The sequence below is a fragment of the Lithobates pipiens genome, unplaced genomic scaffold, assembly GCF_037356315.1.
Source record: "Lithobates pipiens isolate NorthernLeopardFrog02 unplaced genomic scaffold, aLitPip1_a1.2 Scaffold_30, whole genome shotgun sequence".
NCBI classification, from domain to species: Eukaryota; Metazoa; Chordata; class Amphibia; order Anura; family Ranidae; genus Lithobates; species Lithobates pipiens.
In genome coordinates this window covers 159664084-159691811 of record NW_027507791.1, presented here as the reverse complement: position 1 = coordinate 159691811, position 27728 = coordinate 159664084, and the positions used below count along the sequence as shown (strand labels likewise).

The 27728-nt window shown below is 46.2% G+C and overlaps 1 protein-coding gene across 2 annotated transcripts in view; it reads left to right on the top strand.

The window, feature by feature from the left end:
• Positions 1–27728, top strand: part of TEDC1 (tubulin epsilon and delta complex 1) — a 427923-nt gene that overhangs the window by 261000 nt on the left and 139195 nt on the right. For both annotated transcript variants that reach the window (XM_077465033.1, XM_077465034.1), the window contains one exon: positions 8585–8743. In XM_077465033.1, coding sequence (XP_077321159.1) covers positions 8585–8743 — 159 coding nt within the window. The remainder of the gene's footprint in view (positions 1–8584; positions 8744–27728) is intronic.

The following is a 27728-nucleotide window of genomic DNA, read 5'->3' as shown; positions in this document are numbered from 1 at the left end:
CTGGAAACATTGAACATGGAAGAAAAATGGGAATGCTTTAGGAGCATATTAAACAAAGGTATCACAGTGCATTTCAATGGGCAATAAATATAGAAGAGCAAAGGTTAAACCCGAGCAGCTATACCGTAATGTAAAAAGCCTCATTAAAGAGGAAACAGATACTTCCGGTTCCGGCGCCACATGAGGAGGAGGTAAGCGGACTCAGCTCCCGCCGCATACCCCCTATTAATCGGCTACAAAGCAGCCATCCACCTCGGGGACCCCTCCTGCTGTCTGGGGAAGACCTTGTTCCCTTGATGGACCAATTTGTAGAGCGGTCCGGACACCGATCGCTAACCGCCACAATGTCCGCGACGGTGGACGTGGCCGAATCCTCGGCCAATATGGCGCTGGCACACAACCTCACTGAGCCCTCGCAATCTTGTCCTCTGCTCCCAGGTGTGGAAGCGTTTCCCTCAGCCGACATAGCCCAGGCGGTGGTAGCCTTACTGATGCCCACGCTGACATCCTCTATTGACTCGGCGATACAAAAGGCTATGGAACAATACCACAGCGAATTACAGGCCCAGGCGCAGCATCTTACACAGGCTGAAGAGCGGATCTCCCTCATGGAGGATGACACCACTGCTCAGGCTGCTGCTCTTGCTCGCCTCACACGTTCTACCAGGGACTTATGGATTAAATTGGATGATTTTGAGAATCGGGCGAGGAGGAACAACCTAAGAATAGTTGGACTACCCGAATCTGTCTCCACAGGACAACTAATGGACCTCTGCATGGTGACTATTCCTGCTCAACTGGGCCTTTCTACCCCGTGTGTTGTGGAACGAGCGCACCGCCTAGGCCAGCTCTCAGAACAGCGCAACAAACCCAGAGCGGTCATTGCTAGATACTTGAACTATGCAGATAAACATGCAATCCTGCAGAAGTTCCGCTCCCAACGCACCCTTACTGAGACCATGAGACTGAGAAAAGAGTTTTCACCAATCTGTGCCTCCCTCTTTAAGAACCATGTCAAGTTCACTTTGGCCTATCCGGCGATTCTGCACGTTACTTTTCCCAATGGCACCCGCCGCACTTTCAACTCACCCTCTGAAGCGGAACGATTTCTCAACTATCCCGCGGATATGGATACCACAAATGACCCCTTGACGAAGAGTCCCTCCGCTGGTCTGGCTACCGATACTCAGGCCCCCACTGCTACACAGCTGAGCCCTTCCAAACCACCATATAAGCGCAGTCGCTCCACCACCCAGCGTCCACGTACTGAGCTCCGCTGAACTTGTCCTTTCCTCCCTCCGGGTTCCCTGCCTGGATATTGGTAATGTTAGGAAGTACTTCCAATCACTGGTACTTTCTGCCACTGCTCTTATTGTGCGGTCCTCCATGGGATACATGCCAATGAGGCTGTGCCTACACACTGCTGTTTTGTTTTTTGTTTAACGTTTTTCTTTTATTTCTTCAATGCAGGGGCAATTGCCCTTATTGTCAAACCTGTTCATGATGTGTTGTTTTAGTTCCCGGTAATAGCCCGCCTAGTTCACCTACACGATTATTTGTCCTATTTTTGACATGCCATTATCGTGCTGCCCCTCTAAAACTCTGAGGTCTTCCCCCCCCTCTCCCATCCCCCCAGTCCTCCCCCCCCTCCCCCTCTGAGGTACTGATTTGTATTCTCTCCCCTCTTTTGCCCCCCCCCCCTCCCCGAGGATTATATTCAGCCTCTCCCAGGGGGTGCGTGCACCCGCTGGGAGTCTTGTGCCTTAGATGCATGCCGTGTGGAAAAAGGTGAAGTGGGCTACGGCTACTTTATGGTGTATACACCAAAACTGTTATGTTGTATTACTTGCTGTCTGGTTCTGTCCCCTTTTCTCTTCTCTTCTGTCTCCTGCTATTGCTTTCCTTTCTTCTCCCCCCCCTCTTGTACTTGGTTACCCTTGGAGGCTCCCCTACCTATGCGCACTCCCTGTTTTTTTTTCCATCTTCTCAGAATAGGTTTAATGGCTGTTTTGCCACTTGTTACCACCCCTGTTGATCCCTATGGCTGACACCTCTAGAGACCAATTTAATGTAGTGTCATGGAATGTTAAGGGCCTCCGGTCACCTACCAAGCGCATGAAAGTTCTCCGTCATCTGAAACGGTTGAAGGCCGATGTGGCGCTCCTACAAGAGACCCACCTGACCGACGGAGATCTTTCACGCCTTCGCAAACTTTGGGTGGGCGAAGTTCTGGGTTCCCCGGCCGCAGGTCGCAAGGCGGGGGTGGTTATTCTGCTTCATAAACGCCTGCAGTATACCACCCGTAACGTGCACCTTACCCTGGCTTCTAAGGACATTGCTATAACTAACATATATGCGCCCAACTCCCCCGACTCGTCGTTTTTCCAGGAACTGGGAGCCTGGATCTCCCAAGCGTCTGAAGCCCTCCACCTGATAGGTGGGGACTTCAACTCTGTTATGTGCCCTTCTGAGGATAGAACCTACCGAGACTCCCGTACCCCTACACCCTCGGCCCTCACTGACACTGACGCCACCCCCCTTGCCCGTACGTTATCCTCACTGAACTTCACTGATGCCTGGCGCTTGTCCCATCCTACGGAACGTGAATTCACTTTCTATTCACCCCCCCACAAGTCTTTTTCGCGTCTTGACTATGTCTTTGCGTCCCCGGCTCTCTTGCCGTTGGTGAGCGATCCCGACATCAAAGACATGGCCATCTCCAATCACTGCCCTGTGACGGTTAGCCTACTAAATGTGAAACCTCCCTCATCTTCGCCCGTATGGCGCTTCCCCTCCTATCTGGCAGATAACGAAGATTTCAAACAGATGCTACTTACTAGTTGGACCGAATATGCAGAAACGAATGGTGAACATATCACCACTCCGAATCTCTTCTGGGAGGCTGGAAAAGCCTTCCTCCGAGGCAGAATCATAGCTTATGTGACACAATATAAGAGACACTCAAAGCAACACTATTTACAAGCCAGCGAAAGACTTCGCTCCATGCATCGTGATCTCCTTCGCAATCGCACGCAGGCTAACGTCACTGCCTGGCAATTAGCCAAGCAGAACTTTGACCTTTGGGCGGAAAGGCAGGAGCAGATTGCCTCCTCCTTTTTGACCATGCGACTTCACAAATATGGCAATAATGCGGGCAAGCTTCTATCCCGGCTATGTGCGGGCTTCAAAAGGCCCACCCATATCCATGCCCTGAAACACACCGATGGATCCATTGTTACCTCCCCTAAGACGATTAGCAAACTATTGACCGACTACTACACATCCCTCTATGCGGAAGACCCCATAGACCACTCAGTCGCTGACCAGCTACTTTCAAGGGTAAGCTTACCACAATTGACCGGACTACAATTAGCCGCTATCAATGCCCCCATCACCCTGGATGACATTAGGTCTACGATAAAATTGATGTCCCCTTCTAAAGCACCAGGCCCCGATGGGTACTCTGCTGAATTCTATAAAATTACCTGAGATTTTATACCCGCTACTCTCTCCAAAGTGTTCACCGCCCTCTGGGACGGTGGGTCCTACCCCCCTACAGGTTCACAGGCCCACATTAAGTTGATCACCAAACATGGCAAAGACCCCTTATACCCAGGTTCGTATAGGCCCATTTCCCTTATAAATGTTGATGTTAAGATACAGGCCTGCCGTTATCACTCTTTGGAAGATGTCATCTCTTCAAGATGGTCTCCTTTGCGAGACTACTCTACCCGATGCAAACCATCCCACTTCTTCTTAAACACTCTGATGTGCAGAGGATACACAGAGCCCTGTCCATTTTTCTCTGGGCCAATAAGAAACCTCGCATTGCTCTCCAGAAACTATGCCTTCCGAAGTCTGACGGGGGTGCAGGCCTGCCCAATCTCCGTTTCTATAATCTCTCGTGCCTATTGAGACAGGGCCTTGACTGGATAGCGGGTAAATCAAGATACTCCAATCATAACCTTGAGAAGGCGTTGGTACATCCATGAGCGCTTTCTGCGGTTCTTCATTCCAACATTCACGCTCTACCGAATCATCTTAAATACAACATCCTTATTCGGGACACAGTGGTGGCTTGGAGGGAAATTAGGAGGCTCTTAGGATTACCTGCTAACATCTCCTCTCATCTACCCATCCAAGGCAACCCTATGTTTCCACCCTCTACCATTCACTCGATCTTTGATCACTGGGGGAAACGGGGTCTACTCAAAGTGGCCTCCCTCTACGAGCCTGGGCGTGGAACACTCAAATCCTTCCAAACCCTGTCTCAGGAATTCTCACTTCCTTCTCACCATGTGTTTCATCACCACCAACTATTGAGTTACCTGAAAACGATAGGAGGATTATGCCCGGATTGCCTCCGAAAGTCGCAACTGGATGCTGTGCTTCAACAAGGTGATTACTCTATCTCTACCCTCTACTCCCACCTAATCAGCTACCAGGCGGACAAGTACCACATTGCCCCTTTTAAGCAATGTGCCTCTATATTCAATGACATGAACCTACCGGAAAGAATCCTGCAAGGATACAGACTTGTTCACAAACTTGTTATCTCGGAGAAATGGAGGGAAACTCAATTTAAGATCACCCATAGAGCTTACTACCCCTTCCGCACCAACACGGAGGATCCCTCACAAGCCAAATGTCCATGGTGCTCCATGGAGCGCCCCACCCTACTGCACCGTTTCTGGGACTGCTCCTTAATATCGACATTTTGGGACTCAGTCTTGGGCTATATCCTGCACATTACCAAGACACCTGTACCTAAGGACCCGCTGACCTGCCTGTTCAGCTGTAACCCTCCACCCTTGTCGCTAGAGTCTCCTTGTCCGGCTACCCTTACTCATTGGACTCACATATGCCTGTTGGCAGCTCGCAGGACTATTATGAATTGCTGGATTTCCACGACTCCACCGAGTCTAACGGGCGTTAAACAAACCCTCCTCTCGCTGTTCCACATAGAACGACTTGATGTTATCTCGTCCCACTTCGTCTCCACTCCTCGCTTCTTTGCCAGATGGAGGGATTTTATCGAGCAATCCTTTAACTCAGAGGAGATCAATTCCCTTGTTTACCCCTTTCGCTATACAAGCTGGTACCTACGCCACAATGTCGGCAACGCATTGGGGAGACTCAAGCTGACGTCCTCCCACACCAGCTCTTCTCCTTCACAGGACTCTGCTCTCTTGTTGGACCAACTACCACAGGATATATTCGACCCTATCTCGTCTGCACCGGAGGACATGCAACCCTCTACTCCTCCCTCTGCATCTCCATAACCCTTCCAGGACTCATGTTTTTTGCTTGTACTAGTATTAGTGCTCTTCTTCTGTCCTACATGTAGGGGTCTTGTGTTTAGCTGTTACTGTTTCTTTCTTTTTTGCTGTTGTTTCTCTTCTCAGGTAGGGGTGATATGCCCGCCCAGTAACTTCTTTTTTGCTACCCTTCCTTAATGTGATTATGAGGGGGTCCTCGCCTCCCTGGGTACCGTTCCTCATCCCTTCTTCCCCCCCCTCTCTCCTCTATCTCTTCTTTCTTTTCTTCTCTTTCTCCCCCTCTTCTCTTCTTCTTTTTTCTTTTTCCTCTTTATTAAAGACTAAACCGCATGATATCGTGACCCTTCGGGTCGTAGGGAGGCAATACTCCCCTTCTTCTGTTTTATATTCTCTCTTATACATTTCTCTACCATGATACTGTCTTACTGGTCGACTGATATGTATTGTCAAAAACTTTTTTTTTCCCAATAAAAATATGTTTAAAAAAAAAAAAGAGGAAACAACTGGCCTTTAAGCAATAAAAAAGGGATGGGTCACAGCAGCATTCAAGCACTGCAAGGAATGCAATAAGAAGTGTACCGGTAAGTGTAATTTTTTAGATACATTAACAGTGGAAAAAGGCAAGATCAGAGCACATTTCCCACATAAAAGATGAGGAAGGAAGGATGTTTACGGATGACAGAGAAGTCAACTGTACTAAATGCCGTCGCCTTCTCAGTTTTTACACAGGAAAAGGAGGGTTACATCAACCGCGGAAGTACTGTTGGTGACATATAGCAGGGCATACCCTAGTGGCTAACAGAAGCCTGAGGGAAGGAAAGACTAGATAAACTTAATAGAAATAAATCACCAGGACCAGATGGCTTACAACCGAGAGTCCTCAGAACTTGGTCAGGTTGTAGCCAGACCATTGTTCCTAATCTTTGTTAACAGCATACTGACAGGATTGGTACCTGCTGATTGGAGAAAAGTCAATGTGGTACCAATATTCAAAAAAGGACAGAGACAAATCCCTGGGAACTAGTTAACCTAACATCAATCACTGGTAAATTTATTGGAGTGGATTATAAGGGACTATATCCAAGAATTTACTGTGGAAAAAATATCTTTAGTCATCAGCAGGGCCGGACTGGGAATAAAAACCAGCCCTGGAAAAAATTGAATGAAAGGGAAAACATACATTTTAAAGCACATTTGACGAAGAGTGTATTATATATATATATATATATATATATATATATATATATATATATATATATATATATATATATATATAGATATGAAATCGCATAGGGATATATATGTATGCAAATTCCAGTTAAAAGTGGTAAGTAGACAATCAAGGGGGACCCCAGGAACTCAGAACATGGGGGGGACCACCTTCCACAGAAATAATACACTAAGGTAAGGGGGGTGGGTGCCCACCAAATGCAGCTTTACTCTGCTCTTGAATGCGGCCTCACTGTGCCCACCATTGCGGCCTCACTGTGCCCACCATTGCGGCCTCACTGTGCCCACCATTGCGGCCTCATTGTGCCCATTATTGCGGCCTCACTGTGCCCATTATTGTAGCCTCACTGTGCCCATCAAATGCAGCTTTACTGTGCCATGAATGCAATCTCACTGTGCCCATGAATACAGACTCACTGTGCCAATGAATGCAGCCCCTCCTTTGCCCCATGTCCCAGTCTGCAGTGCTTGTCTGTGGGAAGGTGTGTTGTTGATGCTCGGTACGGTACCTTGCATACCAGCAGGATATCCATGATGGGCAGCAGCAGGCAGGGTCTGTTCTCGTTTTGGATGGGGACGGTGCTCCTTCCAGAGGATCTGTTTGCTGTGAGATGAAGTGGTCCCTGGCCACCTGCACCTTCAGCCTTCCCCATTTTCCGGCCCCAGTCAGTGGTCCTGGGGAAGTGGAGAGCACTGGGTGGGTGCTGGAGAGAAGGAGGAGCAGAGAGTACTGGCGGGTTTGGAGAACACATGGGTGGGGGCAAAGAGCAGGGGGTAGTGGAGATCACAGGGGTGGGGAGCAGAGAGCGCTGGGGGGGAACTTGAGAGTACTGGGTGGGCCAAAAAGAACAGGGGTGGAGAGCATGGTAGGCTGAGAGCACTGAGGGGGCTAAGAGTGTGGGGTGGCGAAGAGCACTGGGGGGGGGCAGAAAAACAGGGTTGGAGAGCACGGGGGCTGGAGAGTACTGGGGGGGTACAAAGAGTAGGGGGAGAGCTTGAGAGCACCAGTGGGGGCCAGAAAGAACAGTGGAGAAAGCACGGGGGACTGGAGAGCATTATGGGAGGTGGAGAGCATTGGCAGGGTTGGAGAGCACATGGGTGGGGGCAAAATGCACTGTAAAGCTTATTGTAGTAGAAGAGAAGCAGGGAGACACAGCAGCGCTCATCTGAGTAGTAGTGTTAGTAAAGTTCATCATTTAATGCAATTAAAAAAGTGGGAACTCACAAGAAGTAAAATGAATGATGGTATGTCACATGGGCTGGACTTTGTACAATCCTGTCCCTGGTAGCTGGCGGGTTGGTTCGCTGGTGGAGGCTCATCCACTCTGGTGGCTTCCAGGGCTCTGAGAGAATCCGAGAGTCATGTCCTTGTCAGCTGTGATGTCAATAGTGGGGGGGGGGGGGGTGTTCTGTGAAGGGCCATCAGGCTTGCGTTTGGAGCATGTGTGCTCCTTCCCCAGGCAGTGAATCTCTGAGCCCTGGAAACCACCAGAGGGGATGAGTCTCCACTGGAGCCCTGACCCGCCAGCTACTAGGATCGGGATTGTACAGAGAGGCCAGCCCATGCAACATGAAATCATTCATTTTACTTCTTGTGAGTTGCCACTTTTTAATTGGATTCAATTATGAACTTCTCTTACCAATTACTAATAATACTACTCTCAGATGAGTGTTGCTGTGTCTCCCAGTTTTCTTTTTCACAGAGCTACTTCCTCCCTGCCAGTTGGTTGCACACCCTTTACTTAAATTCTTTACTGACTTTTTTCACCATATACTTTCTAATCCTTTTATTGTTTTATGGTTTACTTTTTTTATGTCCGTTTTTCTTATGTATGAATTATTCATTCTTATGGTCATTGTTTTGGACATTTTTAAACCTGGTGTTCCTTTCGCCAGTTGCCATTGGCCACCATATTTTATGGTTCATTGTTATATTTGATAGTTCTTTTAATAATTCGTAGCCCAAGCTTTCTGTCAACCGCATTTCCATGTCGCTTCCCAAGCGCCACTGCACACCCTTTTATCTATAGCAGAAGACAAAAATAACTTTTTTTTTTAATTTATTTATTTTTTAGTGTCCTAAAAACATGGACTTTAAAGAAGCAAAAGGTCTTATGAAATGCACAAACCAAGACCTAGATGTTCGATACCTTCAGTGGATAAATGGAAGACTTCGACTTAGCTGGCGAAACTTGCACAACGTTCACCTAGAAAAATGCAATATGTTATATAAGGTATATATTCTTCTTTTACACGATTGAATTTGCATGCATTTCTTAATGTAACTTATTTTTATTTAAAGAATAGCTTCAGGGAATACATTAATTGGAAACTTCTAAGGCAGTTGCGAGCACACTTAAGGCCATTGACATCACCAAAGAGGTCGAACATTAAATAAAAGCTGAAATCTAGGTATCCGCTAGACACACAGGTGGAATACATACAAGGACGTTTTTCTAGAAGTAATCTGAATGTTGTACTTTCATCACATTGAAAATGTAAAAAAAAATTATGCAAGGTCTGCTTTTATTGTCTGAGCCCCTGCTTCTATAAAAATTGCCTGCTTCTAGTATGTCCACAATGTACCTGTTGAGTTAGATTTTTATACTTTTCTTAACCACTTTAGCTCTGGAAGATTTACCCCCCTTCCTGACCAGGCCATTTTTTGCAATATAGCAGTGCGTTACTTTAACTGACAATTGCACAGTTGTACGATGCTTTACCCAATTAAAATTTTCAAGTCCCTTTTTTTCCCCACAAATCGAGCTTTCTTTTGGTGGGATTTGATCACCTCTGTGTTTTTTTTGGAGGGGGGATGTTTAGTTATAAACCGAAAGATGACGATTTTGAAAAAAAAATTTTTTTACTTTCTGCTCTAAAACACATCCAATAAAAAATGAAAATAAAATTCCTTTAGATCAGTTTAGGCCAATATGACTTCCTCTGCATATTTTTGGTAAAAACAATCCCATTTTTATTTCATTTATTTTTCACTAGTAATGGTGGCAATCGGCAACTGCGATATTGCAGCAGACAAATTGGACACCTAACTGAGACTTTCGACACCTTTTTGGGAAATAGTTACACTAACTCAGTTATCAGTGCTAAAAATATGCACTGTCACTGTACTAATAACACTGGCATGGAAGGGGTTAACATCAGGGTCACACAAAGGGTGAACTGTGTGCTCAATATGTGATTCAGTATAGTGGGGGAGATGCTTTTACCAGTGGAAAGCATGGATCACAGAAACACATCCATGTCTTCTGTACTGTCAGAATGGCAATCTGCCTTGTTTAAATAGGCAGGCTACCTTTCTGCCTGTGTACAGAATTGTCAGCGTGTGCCAGCGGACATCCAGCCCATGGGGCCCACTGATCAGCTCCCACTGTGTAACATCACAGCGGGAGCGAGCCGCCAGCAGCACGCTCTCTGAAACCCAGACGTTTAGAATTGCGTATATATACGTGATTCTGTGCATCGCGGCCATCCTGTAGCAGTAAGTTTTATATGGGATGGTCAGCAAGTGGTTAACTTTGTTTTCCCACTCAAGTGGCTAGGTAAGGGTTATGTCATACTACTTCCAACAAAATACAGCGCAGCCCAAAGGTGCTCTTGCAATGTGCTGGAGTATCTTTTTAAACTTTTAAAAACATGCCATGTCCAGAAATGTGGAAGACCAGGGTAAAGCATGTAAAACAAAAATTATTTTCTTTTACAGATAGCAGATTATTTTTACATGGGGAGGGAACCCAGACAATTGTAAGTGGACCTTGCATTATAATGCATGCCTTTTTGCTTCTGGGCCAACTGTTTTTTTTTTTGTTTCTTTTGTTTCTTTTAAGTCCACCTCACCACAATCTGTCTGGTTATACTAATACTATCTTATTGATTCCTTTTGCTTGACAAATATTATAGGCCGCATTCACACCTGAGCGTTTTCAGCTCGTAAAACGCCAGAAAAAAATGCCTGAAAAACGCCCCCACCCAGCAAAATCGCATTAATTTCAATGACACTTGTTCACATCTGAGCATTTTGTCACCTGAAGCAAAACGCCTGAAAAATGCCCTAAGTAAGCTCAAAAAGAACATGAGCTTCTTTGGGGCAGATTACAGGCATTTTTCCGCCTTTTACATTGGTGACCTGAACAAAATCGCAATAAAAAAAAAAGCAGAACAATCCTGGTAAAATCACAGTAAAAACGTGCAACTTTGAAATGCTCAGGTGTGAATGAAGCCTTAAGTTTACAAATATTCTTACGATGCTTCTGTGCACTGGAGATATAAAATTTAGCAGAAGACAATATTATTGTTTGGGGATTGTGAAGGCCTTCCAAAACCTTACAGTGGTTTTAATCTCTAAAGGTTTTTAATGTTTTATCTTCCAGTACTAGTTTCCCCCACCCTCTCCCTAACACTTACCTGAGTCCTATATTGATCCAGCACTGTGTCCAGCTGCAGGTCTTCTATCCCTGCTTGCACAGGCCTTGCTTAGAGCTGTGGCAGCCTTTGGATACTATTAGGCTGAGTTCACATCTCCGTGCGAAGTGGCTCACAGCAGGAGTCCAGTGTCCCGAATTCAATGTTTCGGGTCCGATTTCAGTCCGAGTTTTTGGCTGAATTCAGACCTGAAATGTACCAGAAGACACACAGTACACCTGTGCAACTTGCTCCAAAGCCGTCCTGGAGCTGTGTGAACCGACTCTATTGAGAGACAGTCACAGGCTCCTGACGTGCGATTTGGATGTGGAGGAAACCCGCATCCAGTTCGCAATAGTGTTAACCCAGAGCAGAGTAGGCAAGTATAAACCACCTTTTTTATTTTATATTAGTAAAGACAATTGCTTTAATATGTATTTCCTGAAATTATTCAGTGGTTGATTATGAGGTTTTTGTCTTGTTGGAATATGCAGCCTATTGTAATATGTAACTTATTTTCTGACCATGGGACATTTTTGTTTGATGGTACTTTATAGAATCCATCCTTTTCTATACTTGCCCAGTATATTACCTGTCAATGGCTGATTTATCAGGCAGAAGACTCTCCTCCATTTATCTCAATAGCCCTAGAGAAATGCCTGGACACTATAGTGAAAGTGTCTGACTTCTGACAAAAAAAAAATATAGATTCAGCACTTTGTAGCTCCAGGGGACTTGGAGAAAACACTGAATCAGAAAAAAGACACAAGTCCATCTAGTTTAACCTATAAGAGGGAAAGGGGAAATTAAACCCATATACACAATCCTATACCCACAGTTGACTGGGCCATGGGGCAGTATTCCAATATAATGACCCCAAACACACATCCAAGACTACCACTGCCTCCCTAAAGAAGCTCAGGGTGATGGTGATGGACTGGCCAAGCATGTCTCCAGAACTAAACCCTATTGAGCATCTGCAGGGCATCCTCAAACGAAAGATGGAGGAGTGCAAGGTCTCTAACAACCACCAGCTCTGTAATGTTGCTAAATATTGACACTTTGGGCTCAATTTGGACATTTTCACTTATGGGTGTGTGATGGGAGTCACTGTGAGTGGGGGGACCCATGGAACCCAGATTCCCTTGGAGAGGTTCCCCATGCACCTCCTATGTCTAAGTCACCCTGTGTCCATTAGGGGCACAGGGTGACTGAGGAAAATGATGGATAGCTGTTTAATGGACAATGAGGAGGTGGTTACTTAAAATGGAGCAGTATTTATTCACAATATCTCCCAGGAGATTTATAAATATATATACTATTACTGGTTTGATTCTGAACTCAAATTTTTATTGAAAGAGCTGATCACAGGCCTCTAGAACTGTGTAGGAGCCGGCCATACAGTCTACTACTATTATAGTCTGTTGCCTACAAAGTTGAGGAGGGGGGAGATCGCTGTTTGTATTGTTAATTGTAATGAGGTCATCTGCTATTGTTTAAAGGTTTGCTGTGTTTCTGCTTATGATAATGTATAATCTACTGTGTGAAGCTCGGTGACAAGTCTGACCTGTAATGAAATCCTGATTAATCACAATAGCTAGGTGGGCATGGAGTCACCTCGGCTGCTTTAAGAGACTAGTTAATTAGCTATGTTAATTCTGTTTCTGGTTAGTTTGTATTGCTAAGGTAATATGATCAGAAGGGGGGGGGGGATGTATTCCTGGTGTATATATTTTGGGTGAGTTTGTTCCAATAAAGGTTCCATGTTCAAGCTGTGTACCTGAGCTAGTCTCACCTGGCTTTTAATTGCAACACATGAGCTGTAATATCTGATATCTATATTCAGACTTGAGGAAGCAGTGTACTGACGGAAGCACTCAAGCGGAGTGCGACGGGGATCTGTTAAAGGGTGTACTTAATTTTTTTGTTATTTTGAGGGGATAGCAAATGTACACTGTTATACAAGCTAAACACTCACTACTTTACATTGTAGAAAAGTGTAATTTATTTACAAAAATGGGAGATATGTGTAAAACATGTACGAGAAAAGAAGAAATTGGAAACTTAAGGGAAGGTTTCTTAATAAATGGAGTTTATTGGTGTATGTCAAATAGTTTGGCGTGTTTAAATTAATTCCTTCTAAATAAAGCAAATGAGCTCTGTATCTATATTTAGGCCTTCAATTCAGCAAAAAGATCAATTTTGTTTTATTTTTTTAAACTTTTATTATTTTGTGCCCTCGCCAATGACCCTTTTATTATATCAATGCCATAAAAAGTCATCATTGAAGGATCTTTTCTGTGAACCTCTCGCAAGTGTCTGGACAGGCTATGTTTCATAAAGCCCTTTTGTATATTGTTGAAATGGATAAGAACTACAAATTAGTTCTAGGTTATCTGCTGCTCTTTCTAATTAAAAAGTATAAATGTGCATGCACATTAGAAGTAAACACTCTCTGAGACACGTTCAGTTCAGGCTACTTCTAACTTCTGATTTATTGGTGGGCGGGGTTGATATTTTATACAGAAAGATACGTCATTGCTATGTCAGTCTAATTGGTACATCTCATTGGTTACAATACAAGAGAAATGAAGAAACTTGATGCTTGAAGTTCGGTTGAAGCTGGTTCCCTTATCTCAAATGCATTCTTCTAACGTGGGGGATGTAGGGTATAGACGCCATCTTAACTCCGAACGGAGAAGTCAATCTGTATACTACATAATAAGTAAGGAGCATAGGAACATGTATACACATAAGCAAATAGACATTTTGCTGATTATCATTATGTACATTAGATTCCTTAACATTGTGTTCTCTGATTCTGACAGAGGAGCCTTCTAGTCCTGCCCACATATTGGAGGCGGCATGGGCATTCGATAACATATGTGACAAGTGTACTTGTGCAAGATATCAGCTCTTATTTTGTATTGTGTCTTTTTTTCTTTTCTTACATCATGGGACACAGAGCCATAGTAATAACTATATGGTTTATATCAGCGTATCAGGTGCTGGACACTGGCACTCCCCTTAAGGTGTGTACTTCCCCCATGTAACCCCTCCTATTACTGGGAGTCCTCAGTTTTTTTGCCAGTGTCTAAGGTGTTGGGCACGAGTAAGGATGTGTTGTACTGAGCTCCACGGGCAGTAATCCTTGATGAGAGCCAGCCATCCTGATCGGATCTGTTCTGATGTCTCCGTAATGGACTAAATGAATGGTACCCGGGCCTCGTAATCTGAAGACATAAGATTTTGCTTGCAAATGCTTTGAGAGCTGGGCCCTGGGATCCAGTACTTCTTGTTAGTAAGGCCAATAAAAGTTTACTGACAGGGTGCTGTCGCAGGTCCAGGATTGTGGGTCAACCTGAGTGTTTCCTGAAGGTTTCCTTTTAAGGTCTCGGAGCCTATCGTGAAGGGTGAAGATTGGGTTTTTATCTCTGATAAAACCCTGCTGCAAGGATAAGGTAGGGGAGATTTTCTCAGGAATCTCTCCTTCCATGTATTGTGTTGTCATGTCATGTCTGTGTCAGCACGGGAGGCTGTATTGAGCACTCACCATTCTGACGCTGGAATCAGCAGAAGCCTGAATGCTTTCTTCACCGCTGGTCTCTTGTGACAGCATGACATGTGCTTTCTCTTGTTACTTCCTGTATCCACTGTGTGTGTGGCACACTGGATGGCTCTGTGCTGAACGTTGAAGCTGTTCTGCAGATCGTTGCACCGCTGTTAGAGCTGCTGCTGCTGACACAGTTTTTTTTCTCCTCTCTGCATCTGGGGACCTCCTAGGGACTACAGGCACTATTGTTGGCATTCACATAACGCCCCAGGGTGGTGAGTCTAGCGCTAAGTGAACGTGGCAGCAGCAGGAGGGTGGGACTTTCACTGTATCTAAGTCCCCTTGCAGGTGGCAGACAGGATAGGGTCAGCATGGCTTCAGAAACTGGTGTTTCTTCCCCCGAAATCCAGGCTATAGCAACCGGGTCACCTGCGGTTAGTGCGGTGCACATGGACACCCTGACGGCGTTCCTTGACTCCTATGTTGCTAAGATAGAGGCGGCACGTGGCAGGAAAGGTGCACATAAGAGGCCCCTGCCCCCCCCCCCCCCCCCCGTCATCTATTGAGAGCTCTGATGCATACTCGGGCGCTGCTGCGACTGGAGACTCCTGCTCTGACCTATCAGATGTGGCTGACCAGGACCATTCGGACAGTGAGGATGATTCCCCGTCCGGGTCCGGGCGCGACAAGACGCTTGTGGGAGCACTTATCAAAGCTGTGCGTGATACCCTGAAGATTCAGGAGCCAGCGGATTCCTCTGCTGATTTACCGGTCCCTTTTGGGTCCCACAAGCCAGCATGTTCACCCAAGGTGTTCCCGTATTTGACTTATTTTGACAAATTCATCTACAGGGAATGGGGTCGCCCGCAATGGACCTTTTCGGTCCCCAAAAACTTGGCGGTGTGTTACCCCTTTGAGAAAAGCCTTCTCAGAAAGTGGTCGGCTCCTCCAGTCGTGGACCCCCCAGTATCTAGGTTAAATAAGGTAACCACGATTCCGGTTGAGGCGACTCCTGCATTCAAGGATCCCACGGACAGGAAGGCCTAAGCAGTGGCTCGTTCCTTGTTTACTGTTGTGGGGTCAGCCGTGCGACCTGTACTGGCATCCGCACTGGTGTCACAGACACTGACTGAGTGGGAAAAACTTTTGCACCACGAATTGGGAGAGCAGCATGCCTCCGCATGGGTTGAGCTAGCAGACCAACTAGTGCATGGCCTTAAGTACGTTTGTGACGCTGCCCTGGTTACTCTCCCTCTGCTATCCAGGGACTCAGTTTCAGCCAAGGTGCTGAGGCGCCTTATTTGGCTGAAATGCTGGTCTGCTGACCAGGCATCCAAGAATGCCCTGACGGATCTTCCCTTCCTTGGCGAATGGCTCTTTGGAGCCTCGTTGGATGACATTATTAAAAACGCCACGGTAAGAGTACACTACTCCCACAGGCCAGGAAGGCTAAGGAGCCACGCCGCAGGCAAGGGCCCTCCTTTTCCTCTCACAAGCAGCTTTTTTGTCCGCCTGGTGCTTCAGCAAAACGACCCCAGCCCGACAGGACGTCCATGGATGGTCAGAAGCATCCCTGGAACTGCAAGCCTTCAAACAAAAGTGCTACCGCATGAAGGTTTGCCCCCACCTGTGTCTCGGGTGGGGGGGGTCATCTTCGGGAGTTCGCAGCCCGTTGGACCTCCTGGTTATCAGACCAATGGGTCTGCGATCTGATTTCCGCAGGTTACAAGATAGAGTTTCTCTCTTGGCCGCCAAACAGATTCTTCTCCTCCAGCATACCCACGTCCCCGGTTCGCCGGGAGGCCCTGCTAGGGGGCAGTAAGGGACTTGCTGAATCAGGGGGTGATTGTACCAGTTCCGGACTCGGAACGCTTCCAGGGGTTCTACTCAAATCTGTTTGTGGTTCCCAAGAAGGAAGGGGTACGTCCAATCTTGAAAGCCCTCAATCACTTTGTAAAAGTGCAGAGGTTCAGAATGGAATCAGATGCACTCCATCAAGGGGACTCCCTCGCGTCTTTGGACATCCAGGATGCGTGCCTGCACATACCCATATGCCTTCGGCATCAAAAATTTCTGCATTTGGCAGTCGGGGAAGCCCATTACCAGTTTGTGGCTCTTCTCTTTGGCCTGGCATCAGTCCCCCGAGTCTGTACCAAAGTACTGGCTCCAGTATTGGCGTTGCTGCGACAACGCGGGATCGCGATCATGGGTTACCTAGACGATTTCCTCCTGAGAGCTTCTTCCGCCTCAGAATTAGAGGAGGATGTGGCGATCACCATGCAGATTCTGCAAGAATTTGGGTGGCTGTTGAACCTAAAGAAGTCTGTGGTTGTGCTGACCCAGCGTCTGGAGTACCTGGGTTTACTATTGGATTCTAGGGAAGCGAGGATCTTTCTCGCCTCAGACAAATTGCAGATTCTCAGATCTGCGCTCAAACTACTAATGAAGCGCAAGTGGTCATCACTCCACTTTTGCATGTGAGTGCTGGGGCTCATGGTAGCCTCTTTCGAGGCAGTACCTTATGCCCAGTTCCACACCAGAGTCCTGCAGAAGGAGATCTTGGCAAAATGGACAACTCTCGGTTGTCCCTGGATCGGCAGATCCAGGTGAGCCAGCCAGTCAGGGACTCCCTGATCTGGTGGTTGAGGTCCCCGGTGATTCCGGACGGAAAATCGTTGCTTCCTCTAAAATGGATGGTGGTCACTACGGGCGCCAGTCTGGCCGGCTGGGGGGGAGTGATGGGGATTCAGTCGGGTCAGGGCCTCTGGTCGATGGAAGAATCCAAGTTGCCGATCAATCTGCTTGAATTGAGAGCGATCAGGCTGTGCCTCCGCACGTGGTCGATGTGTCTTCAAGGGCGTCCAACCAGGATACAGTCAGACAACGCCATGGCTGTGGCATACATAAATCACCAAGGGGGAACAAGAAGCTCCGCCGCTGCTCGGGAGGTCGCTCACATACTCCGGTGGGCAGAGAGACACGTTCCGGCCCTGTCAGCCATTTACATCCCGGGGGTGGAAAATTGGCAGGCGGACTGTCGGATTTGAGAGATGCTGGACCCAGGAGAATGGGCATTGCATCCGGAGGTATTCAGGCTGCTGGGCCTGAAATGGGGCACACCAGATGTGGATCTATTTGCCCCCCCGGCTCAATAGGAAGGTCCCGAGATTCGTGAGAAAGAGATCCGTGGGCAGACGCATCAGACGCACTGGTGGCTCCGTAGGATCAGTACCAGCTGATCTACGCCTTTCCTCCGCTGAAACTGTTGCCACGTCTGCTTCGCAGAGTGGAGGCTGAGGGGATTCCGGTAATCCTGATTGCCCCAGATTGGCCTCGGCAGGCCTGGTGCGCCTGGTGGCAGACGCTCCCTGGTGGCTGCCGTTGCGAGACGACCTCCTATCTCAAGTTCCAATCTTTCACCCTGCTTTACCATCGCTGGCTTTAATGGCCTTGCTGTTGAAAGCCAGGTATTGAGGAACCGAGGTCTGTCGGACTCGGTGATTCCAACTATGCTGAGAGCGCAGAAATCTTCTTCCAGGAAGATATACCATCGTACTTGGAAGGCCAATATCTCCATGTGTGAGGAGAAAAGGTGGCATCCGCGCTTCTTCTCTATATCCAGGATCCTGCTGTTTCTTCAGCAAGCTGTAGACCAGAGGTTGGCGTTGAGCACCATCAAGGGGCAAATTTCAGCTTTGGCTGTCTTTTTTTTCAATGACCCCTAGCGTCTCACTCACTAGTGAGTACTTTTGTTCAAGGGGTGCGCCATGTAGTCCCTCCGGTGCGTCCTCTGTTGCCTCCGTGGGATTTGAACCTGGTGTTGTCGGCGCTTCAGAAGCCGCCATTGGAGAATATCAGGGAGATTCCTCTGTTGACCCTTTCACAGAAGGTGATCTTTCTAGTGGCCATCACATCGGCCAGGAGGGTTTCGGAACTGGCGGCCTTGTCCTGCAAGTTGCCTTATCTGATCATCCACAGGGATAAGGTGGTGTTGCGTCCACAACCGTCCTTTCTACCGAAAGTGGTCTCGGCATTTCATATCAATGAGGACATTGTATTACCATCGTTGTGTCCTAAGCCGAAGCACCCCAAAGAGGTGACCCTTCACGCGCTCGATGTGGTTAGGGCTCTGAAGGTGTACTTGTCTGTCACAGCTTCCTTTCGGAAGTCAGACTCACTGTCTGGTTCGGTGGCTGGTCTTAAGAAGGGTATGGCGGTCTCGTCTGCCACCATTTCCAGGTGTATTAGACAGATTGTAGTCCAAGCCTACGCCTTGAAGGGGCAGGTGCCTCCCTTTCCAGTCACGGCCCACTCTACAAGAGCAATCGGAACATCTTGGGCCTTCCGACACCAAGCGCCTGTCACTCAGGTGTGTAAGGCAGCAACCTGGTCGTCTGTCCATACGTTTACCAAGTTTTACAAGGTAGACGTCAGTGCATCAGCTGATGCTGGTTTTGGCCGCAAAGTTTTGCAGGTGGCCATGTAGTTGCTATTGAGTTTTTTCCCTGGTTTTTCGATCAAAACACAGTACTGTTTCTTTATTGCACTGTTACATTACTTCTGCAAGGTTGCGGTCTGGGGGAACACTCCTGTTGAGGATGCCCGGTTTTGTGGTGGAGTTTCCACATACTGCTGTTTTTTTGTGGATTTAGTTTCACGAATTCCCACTTGCCACGGTGGATGAAGTTTTTATTGCTGTTTTTTCCCACCCCTTGTTTGGCACTGCATGGGGACGTTCCATGTAGTTACAGAGAGGAGCTGTGTCGGTCAGTGAATATAAGAGAAAATAGGATTTTTGTACTCACCGTAAAATCATTTTCTCTGTAATTCACCGACCAACACAGCTCCTATCCCTCCTTTTTTCTACGTTATACTGCTTGTTGACGTACTGAAGCTGCTACCAGCAGGAGAAGGGTTGATAGCACGGGGCCCGCCCCCCCCGGGGCAGGATTAAAGTTATGTGTATTGTGTAACAATTTTGCTTAGTTTCTCCTAATGGCAGGCTACACAACCCATGTAGTTACAGAGAGGAGTGTCGGTCGGTGATATACAGAGAAAAGGATTTTACGGTGAGTACAAAAATCCTATTTTTTCTTCTACCATTTAAAAGATTATTGCTATGATGTCTCTCCATAGTAGGACTAAACATAGCAGATTCCCATCTAGTCCTCAAGGCCCCTTTGTTGAGGTGCAGGAGGCTGGGGATCAGGTATATCTTCCCAAGTATTGGAAGATACTCATCTTTCCTCTTCGAAGGATCTTAACAGGGAGGGAGTAGCCGCACAAGTCAGGTGTTTGTCTACTCCCTTACTTAACCCTTTTGTTGCCTGCAGCACAGGCTCTTGAGGTATCTACCTCTAAGGTTCATTTGAACCTCCCCCACCTGGGGATGTTTTTTCCTATTCATGCGTAGCTTATGTATTCTGAATGGAAACATTTTTATGAAGCTATTAATGCTGCAATCACCTCAGTGAGCAGAGTCTCACATGTCCAGTAGATAATGCTCTGATGTTAAGGGATCCAGCAAGTTAAGGTTGGATTTTCCTTTTAAAGACAGGATGTCTTTTGCAGTTCTTACTGCAATTGGAGTATCTCAGTCCATTAACACTTTAACGTCTGTGCCACTATTTTGGTGGAGCACATTTTGAGTCACGCTAATGCATTGGAAACTGCGGACTCCAAAGGGTTAAGGAACAGGTGTGAGATACCTGAAAGTTCTGCCTGATCAGCAGGCCCGGCAAGGGGCTGGTGTATTTGACGCACTGTATTGATGCACTGTCTCACACAGATGCTATGAAGGACTCGATCGTTTAAGCCTTATGGCTTATACTTGGGCTAGTGAATTCTTGCAGAGGTCCGTGGCTGAAATCTTGATCAGCCGAAGCACCAGGTGAAAACCCTTAGCCAGTCAGTCCCTTCCTGGGGTACGGCTATTTAGAGTGGATAAGTACATCCAAAAGCGGTAAAGCTCTCTTTACCAGTAAAAGGAGGTTAAACATGTCTCCTTTAATCGTGCAGCCTCTCTTATGCCTGGGGCATCTGCCTTTAGGCAGTCTCGACGGTCTCATTCATCAGGTTCAGGAGAAAGTTCCCAAGGGCAGCACCAGGATCTGGGGGCAGAGAGCCCATAATGCAGAATGCTAAGGCCTTCTCATGAAGGAGCACCCCGACTCGTTTATGTGAGGGGAAAGGTCCTGCGATTCTCAAGGTCTGGCAGGAACAATGTTAAGAGCAGAGGGATTTCTGCGATTTTTTTTTTTTTTTTTTTTTTTTTTCTCTAGGTTACATCTAGAGTTCCAAGAGCCCAGATGGCTCAGTCGGCTTTCAAGCTGAGGTTCCGGTGTTCGGGTCCCTGTTTGGGTGCTGCCTGTGGGGTCCTTGGGGCTGCTGATGCGGCAGTCTTTATGCAGGAGTTTCCATCTCCTCAGAGAATGCTCCTAAGATTCCAGGAAAAAAAAGATGTCTCTCTTTCTGGCCTCTGGATCAGCTGTTATCCCAGTCGGTGATATCAGAGATTCCCTCTGTGGAACAGGGGGTTTGAATCAAACCTTTTAGGGTTCCAGAGCCAAACAGAGAGGTAAGACCCATTCTAGATCTCAGAGATCTAAATCGGCACTTAAACATCCGATCCTTTCATAATTCGATCGGCTCTGTACATCCTGCAAGGAGTGCAGTTGTATATCTCCATGTGCCAAAGTTTCCCGCCTACCACAAATTTCTGCTGTTTGAAATATAAATTTTTTTTTTTTTCAGTTTTGCCACTGCCATTCGGCCACAGCACTAGGAGTGTTCTGAAAAATTCTGGCACCTCCTTTAGCCAGGTTAAAGGCTCAAGGTGTAACAGACCTAGCCTATTAGAAGCCAATACTCTTGGCTCCTGACATAGGTCAGAGCCTAAATTGGTGGTTGTTATCCAGCAGGAGGGAAAATCTTTGTCCTGGAAGGTGTTAACAGATGCCAGCCTTCTAGGCTGGGGCGCAGCCCTGGAAGAAGATTCTGTCCAGGGGTGATGGTCCAGGTTAGAGGACCTTGCCTATCAACTTTTTTGGAAGTTTCAAGTAGTACATCTGGCCCTAGAATCTTGGCTGTCAGACTACAGGACTGTCCTGACAGGATTCAATGTGACAGGGCCACGGCAATGGCTAACACCGACCACCAGGAGAGGCACAAGAAGTCGTGCAGCCCAAAAAGAGGTGAATAATGTTCTAGCTTGGGAAGAACACAACACTCCTTGCCTATTGACAATTCAAATTTTTCAGGCATACTACTATGTCAGATGGGGTACTCCAGACATAGAGCTATTCGCATCCAGATTCATTAATAAGGTCGACAACTTTGTCGAACAAGGGGTCCGCTAGCAGGCGGAACAGACTCGTTAGTCTTCCCAGGGGATCAGTTTTTCACTGATCTATGCATTTCCTCCAGTTCTGCTACTTCCGCGCCTTCTCCACAGGATTAATCAGGAACAAAAGGAGGCGATTCTGGCGGCCCCAGCAGGTCCCAGAAGATCTTAATTTATCAAGATCATAAAGATGGCAGTAGGAGTCCTTTAGTCGATGCCATTATAGCCAGACCTTGCACAAGGTCCGGTATTTCATCCTACCTCACGGACAAGGAGTTTAACAGGTTTGACTGTTGAATCCCACTCTATAAAAGATCGTGGGTGATCTCCTTTGGAAATGTCTACTTGACTAATACCAGGAAGCCGGCTTCCAGAATTACTTACTTTAGACTCTGGAAGGCATAGGTTTCTTGGTGTGGATCCGGGGTTGGCACCCCAGGAAGTATGTCAATAGGCAAGATTCCTGATTCCTGCATATGGGATCTGAAATTAAGCTGGCCTTGACTTCTATCAAGAGCCAGATCCAGGCCTTGTCGGTGTCTTTTCCTATGGCCTCTTGCTTGGTTTGTTGCTTATTTAGGGGGTAACACTGTTTATTCCCCCTATCAAGGCACCTCTAAATCATTGAAATTTAGAATTGGTCTTAGCGGCTTTGCTGAATCAGCCGTTAAAATCAGACAAGACACTAAAGAAAATACTCCCACAATACCCAAGATGTATTTATAGGAGGACCCCCACGCTCAGAAACAAACTTTCCCACAATGTGCTTGTCAGCCTCTTCCAACAACAGCTTTTACAGGTGGCAAAAATGTCTATCTTGTAGGGCCAGGGATAAAAGAATCTTTCCCCTCTATGGCAACAGGCAAACAATACACAATACAATTCCATTATTAATCAACATGGGGCTGCATGGAGCTTCCAGTCAGGTCCAACTGAAAAGCTGACAGCTGGACCTGACATAAAAGCCCTTGGTAAATGGTCCTATGAGCAGTGGAAGCCCTAGTAGTGTACAATAATATATCAAGCTTCTATCCTTTTAAAGGAGCAGAACTCTTAGTACAATGAGGTGTGTGCCAAACTCAACCAATAATACCTGCACTACCCATACTCCAAATATAGCTGCTGTACAAAAACACACTGTTTATGTTGCTAGTAAACCTTGGTATAGAGCTCTAAATATCTCATTCCCCTTTAACCACCTCAATACAGTGCACTTACTCCCCCTTCCTGACCAGACCAATTTTCAGCTTTCAGCGCTCAGTTTGAATGGCAATTACTCAGTCATGCAACACTGTACCCATATGAAACTTGCATCCCTTTTTCCACACAAATAGAGCTTTCTTTTAGTGGTATTTAATGACTAGTGGGTTTTTTATTTTTTGTGCTATAAATAAAAAAAACGTAAATTTATGTGAAAAAAATGCCTTTTTCTTTGTTTCTGACATAAAAACGTAATCACGGGCGATCACGTGGTAAACAGCCATACCCAATGGCTGTTCACCCCCCTTGGTGGCGCGCAGTGTCTCCGTGACACGCTGCCACCGAAGGAACAGGGATGCGCGTGCACGATCACGCATTCCCTGTTTAAATGGGAGGACGTCATATGACGCCCTCCCGCCACAAGAGCTGCGCCGCCTGGCCATCATTTGACGACCGGCGGTCAGCAAGTAGTTAATTAGTGATATGGTACAAATACCTATGCTGCATGTGTGTGCTGCTCACAGGTTGTATAAATTACCCCCCTTTTGCATATACTGTATGTATGTTGCAATGTATCCGTATCAACGAGAGTGATTTCTTTCTAGTTATAGAAAGGAATCACTCTCTTTTTATATATAAAGTGCTACAGTGCATATACATCAGTCCCCTATTAAAGAAGTATGAGTTTGGTCCCTAATCATACTTACCTAGGTGGATGCAGCATCGGTCCGATGCTGCATCTGTCTCCTGGCGTCTCTGCACTGAGAACCGAGCCTTTGAACACCACCAATGGCTCAGTTCTCACTGCTCCCCGAGCAGAGAGCTGATGACTGTCAATCAGCAGCTCTCCTTCTCTGCGCCTCCACGCTCACTGGAGCGATGAGCTGTGGAGGAGTGGGGAGCGACTGTCTCAGCGGGGAGCATGGAGAGGCTGAGACTGCCATCAGTCTAGGCCCCTGGCAGATCCAGACTTCCGAAGTCAGGGTGACGCAGTGCCTGGATTGATCTTGGTGACATCAGCAGAGAGCGCACTTCAGACCTCTCTGTGCTGAAAATGGGTCACAAGGGTGAAAAACAAATTGCACTCCTGTGACCCATAGGAGAAGCTCAGCCAAACGAGTCCAGGCTGGACTTTTCCTTTCATCAAGTGCATCCTTAAATTATCAAATCAAAATGTCCAAATAAATGTGTCCATATAATTATTATTGAAAGTGTCCATTTCCAAAATTCCACTGTATACAGTGCTCAATGTGCATAAAATTCCTTCCAGTGCTTCAAATTCACCACCGTGAAACACCCCCAGATAGCCATGACCTCTCATTTAATAACAAGGTCTCGATGCACTTTTCCCACAAGGGGTTAAACATCCAGGACTCCTGCTTTACTCTCTCATTCCATGTTATTCATTGCCATAGAATTAGAAGTTATTAGGTGCATTTGTCTCCTGAAACATTTTTCCACTTTGTGGGCTAAATTGAATAGCCAGGGTAGCCAGGAATGACTGATTAGATATTAAGAAAAGTATATATTTTTTTGTTTTTTGCAAAATTGTACTTACCAAGGCTCTAACACTGTGAACTGAGCGATCAAACACACCTGCTTGCGACGTTCTCAGGGCTCTGTGAGCAGAGAGCTGGTGGCTGTCAGTCACTGGAGCGCTGAGCTGTGGATGGGGGCGGAAGCGGCAGGTTCAGGCTTTCAGCGGCTCGCTGAATCGAGTGCCGGTCCAGGCATGTGGGCGGATCCTGACTTCATTGTCGTGATCTTGTCCAAGCCTGGACCGACTCTGTGATGTCAGCCAACAGCAGGCTTCCTGTCTGCTGAAAATGGGTCACAGGAGTGCAGAACAAACTGCATTCCTGTGGTTAAACCGGAGAAGTACAGTCAAACAGGCTTTGGCTGTACTACGTATATAATTTTTTCAGCCTCTAATTCTATGGCAATGGTGAACATTGAGTAAGAGTGTTCAGTCCTGGATGCTTAACCCCTTGGGGGGGAAAAACGCATTGACCATGACCTCTCATTTAAGAGCAATATCTCATCTGGTAAGTTATCCAGAGTGAGGGTGTTTCACGGTGGTGGATTTGAAGCACTGAAGGAATTTTATACACATAGAGCACTTTATACAGTGGAATTTTGGAAATGGGCACTTTCAATAATTTTTATATGGACACATTTATTTGGACATTTTTGATTTTATCATTTATGGATGCCCGTAATTAATAGGGGACTGAAATACACTGTATATGCACTGCAGCACTTTATATGTAAAAAGAGTGAATTGTTTATATAACCAATTATTGGTTGCTACAGATACATTGTAACATACAGTACATATATGCAAAAGGATAGTGATTTCATACAACCTGTGAGCAACACACACATGTGGCATAAGTATTTGTAGCTGAACACAGCAGCACTATATCACTAATTAAAAGGGGAATTAGATATTTAGCGCTGTAAACTAAGGTTTACTAGTACAATAAAGTACAGTGCCTTGCAAAAGTATTCAGCCCCCTTGAACTTTTCAACCTTTTGCCACATTTCAGGCTTCAAACATAAAGATATAAAATTTTAATTTTTTGTGAAGAATCACCAACAAGTGGGACACAATTGTGAAGTGGAACGAAATCTATTGGATATTTTAAACTTTTTTAGCAAATAAAAAACTGAAAAGTGGTGCGTGCAAAATTATTCGGCCCCTTTACTTTCAGTGCAGCAAACTCACTCCAGAAGTTCAGCGAGGATCTCTGAATGATCCAATGTTGTCCTAAATGACTGATGATGATAAATAGAATCCACCTGTGTGTAATCAAGTCTCTGTATAAATGCACCTGCTCTGTGATAGTCTCAGGGTTCTGTTGAAAGCGCAGAGAGCATCATGAAGACCAAGGAACACACCAGGCAGGTCCGTAATACTGTTGTGGAGAAGTTTAAAGCCGGATTTGGATACAAAAAGATTTCCCAAGCTTTAAACATCCCAAGGAGCACTGTGCAAGTGATCATTTTGAAATGGAAGGAGTATCAGACCACTGCAAATCTACCAAGACCTGGCCTTCCCTCTAAACTTTCAGCTCAGACAAGGAGAAGACTGATCAGAGATGTAGCCAAGAGGCCCATGATCACTCTGGATGAACTGCAGAGAACTACAGCTGAGGTGGGAGAGTCTGTCCATAGGACAACACTGCACAAATCTGGCCTTTATGGAAGAGTGGCAAGAAGAAAGCCATTTCTCAAAGATATCCATAAAAAGTCTTGTCTAAAGTTTGCCACAAGCCACCTGGGAGACACACCAAACATGTGGAAGAAGGTGCTCTGGTCAGATGAAACCAAAATCGAACTTTTTTCCCACAATGCAAAACGATATGTTTGGCGTAAAAGCAACACAGCTCATCACCCTCAACACACCATCCCCACTGTCAAACATGGTGGTGGCAGCATCATGGTTTGGGCCTGCTTTTCTTCAGCAGGGACAGGGAAGATGGTTAAAATTGAGGGGAAGATGGATGCAGCCAAATACAGGACCATTCTGGATGAAAACCTGTTGGAGTCTGCAAAAGACCTAAAACTGGGACGGAGATTTATCTTCCAACAAGACAATGATCCCAAACATACAGCAAAATCTACAAAGGAATGGTTCACAAATAAACGTATCCAGGTGTTAGAATGGCCAAGTCAAAGTCCAGACCTGAATCCAATCGAGAATCTGTGGAAAGAGCTGAAAACTGCTGTTCACAAACGCTCTCCATCCAACCTCACTGTGCTCGAGCTGTTTTGCAAGGAAGAATGGGCAAGAATTTCAGTCTCTCGATGTGCAAAACTGATAGAGACATACCCCAAGCGACTTGCAGCTGTAATCGCAGCAAAAGGTGGCTCTACAAAGTATTAACGCAAGGGGGGACGAATAATTTTGCACGCCCCACTTTTCATTTTTTTATTAGTTAAAAAAGTTTCAAAAATCCAATAGATTTCGTTCCACTTCTCCACTTGTTGGTGATTCTTCACAATAAATAAAAATGTTATATCTTTATGTTTGAAGCCTGAAATGTGGCAAAAGGTTGAAAAGTTCAAGGGGGCCGAATACTTTCGCAAGGCACTGTATACAGCACAGGACATCACATAATGTAGTAGATCTAATAACTTAAATTAAGGAGATGAAATGCATTCACAAAGCTCGAAAAGGACACTAGCTTGTAAAGATATCTGGGGAACACTTCTACAATCATTCCATCCTAGACATCATGGCCAGCAACGGAGGTAACGGCCTTAAAAACAGTCTTGCAGCAGGCGGGATCCTTCCGGCTCGGGGTACACTGTTGCGATACAGGAAACCCTGCAATTTCTGTGCGAGTTCCCACATTGCACCCGAATCTCAGTCGGTTCACACTGACATCTGCGAACCACTGTGGTTGTCAATGGGAAGTTAATGACGCCACCAAATCGGTTCACGCTTCGCAGATCGCAGTGCGAACTGTGAAATCGTACAGGAATCGGATCGCATGGGTGTTCACAGTGTAGTAGAAAAAAGGGTCCTGCACCATTTTTGGTGTGAATGCGATGCAATTTCAGCCATAAAATTTGTATGGTTGAATTTGCATCCCACAGACATCGCATATGATGTGCACAGCAATGCGGTGTGAAGCACATGCAATGTCTGGCATCACACTAGTGTGAAACCCAGTCTCCGGAATGCAGAGAAGTGAGT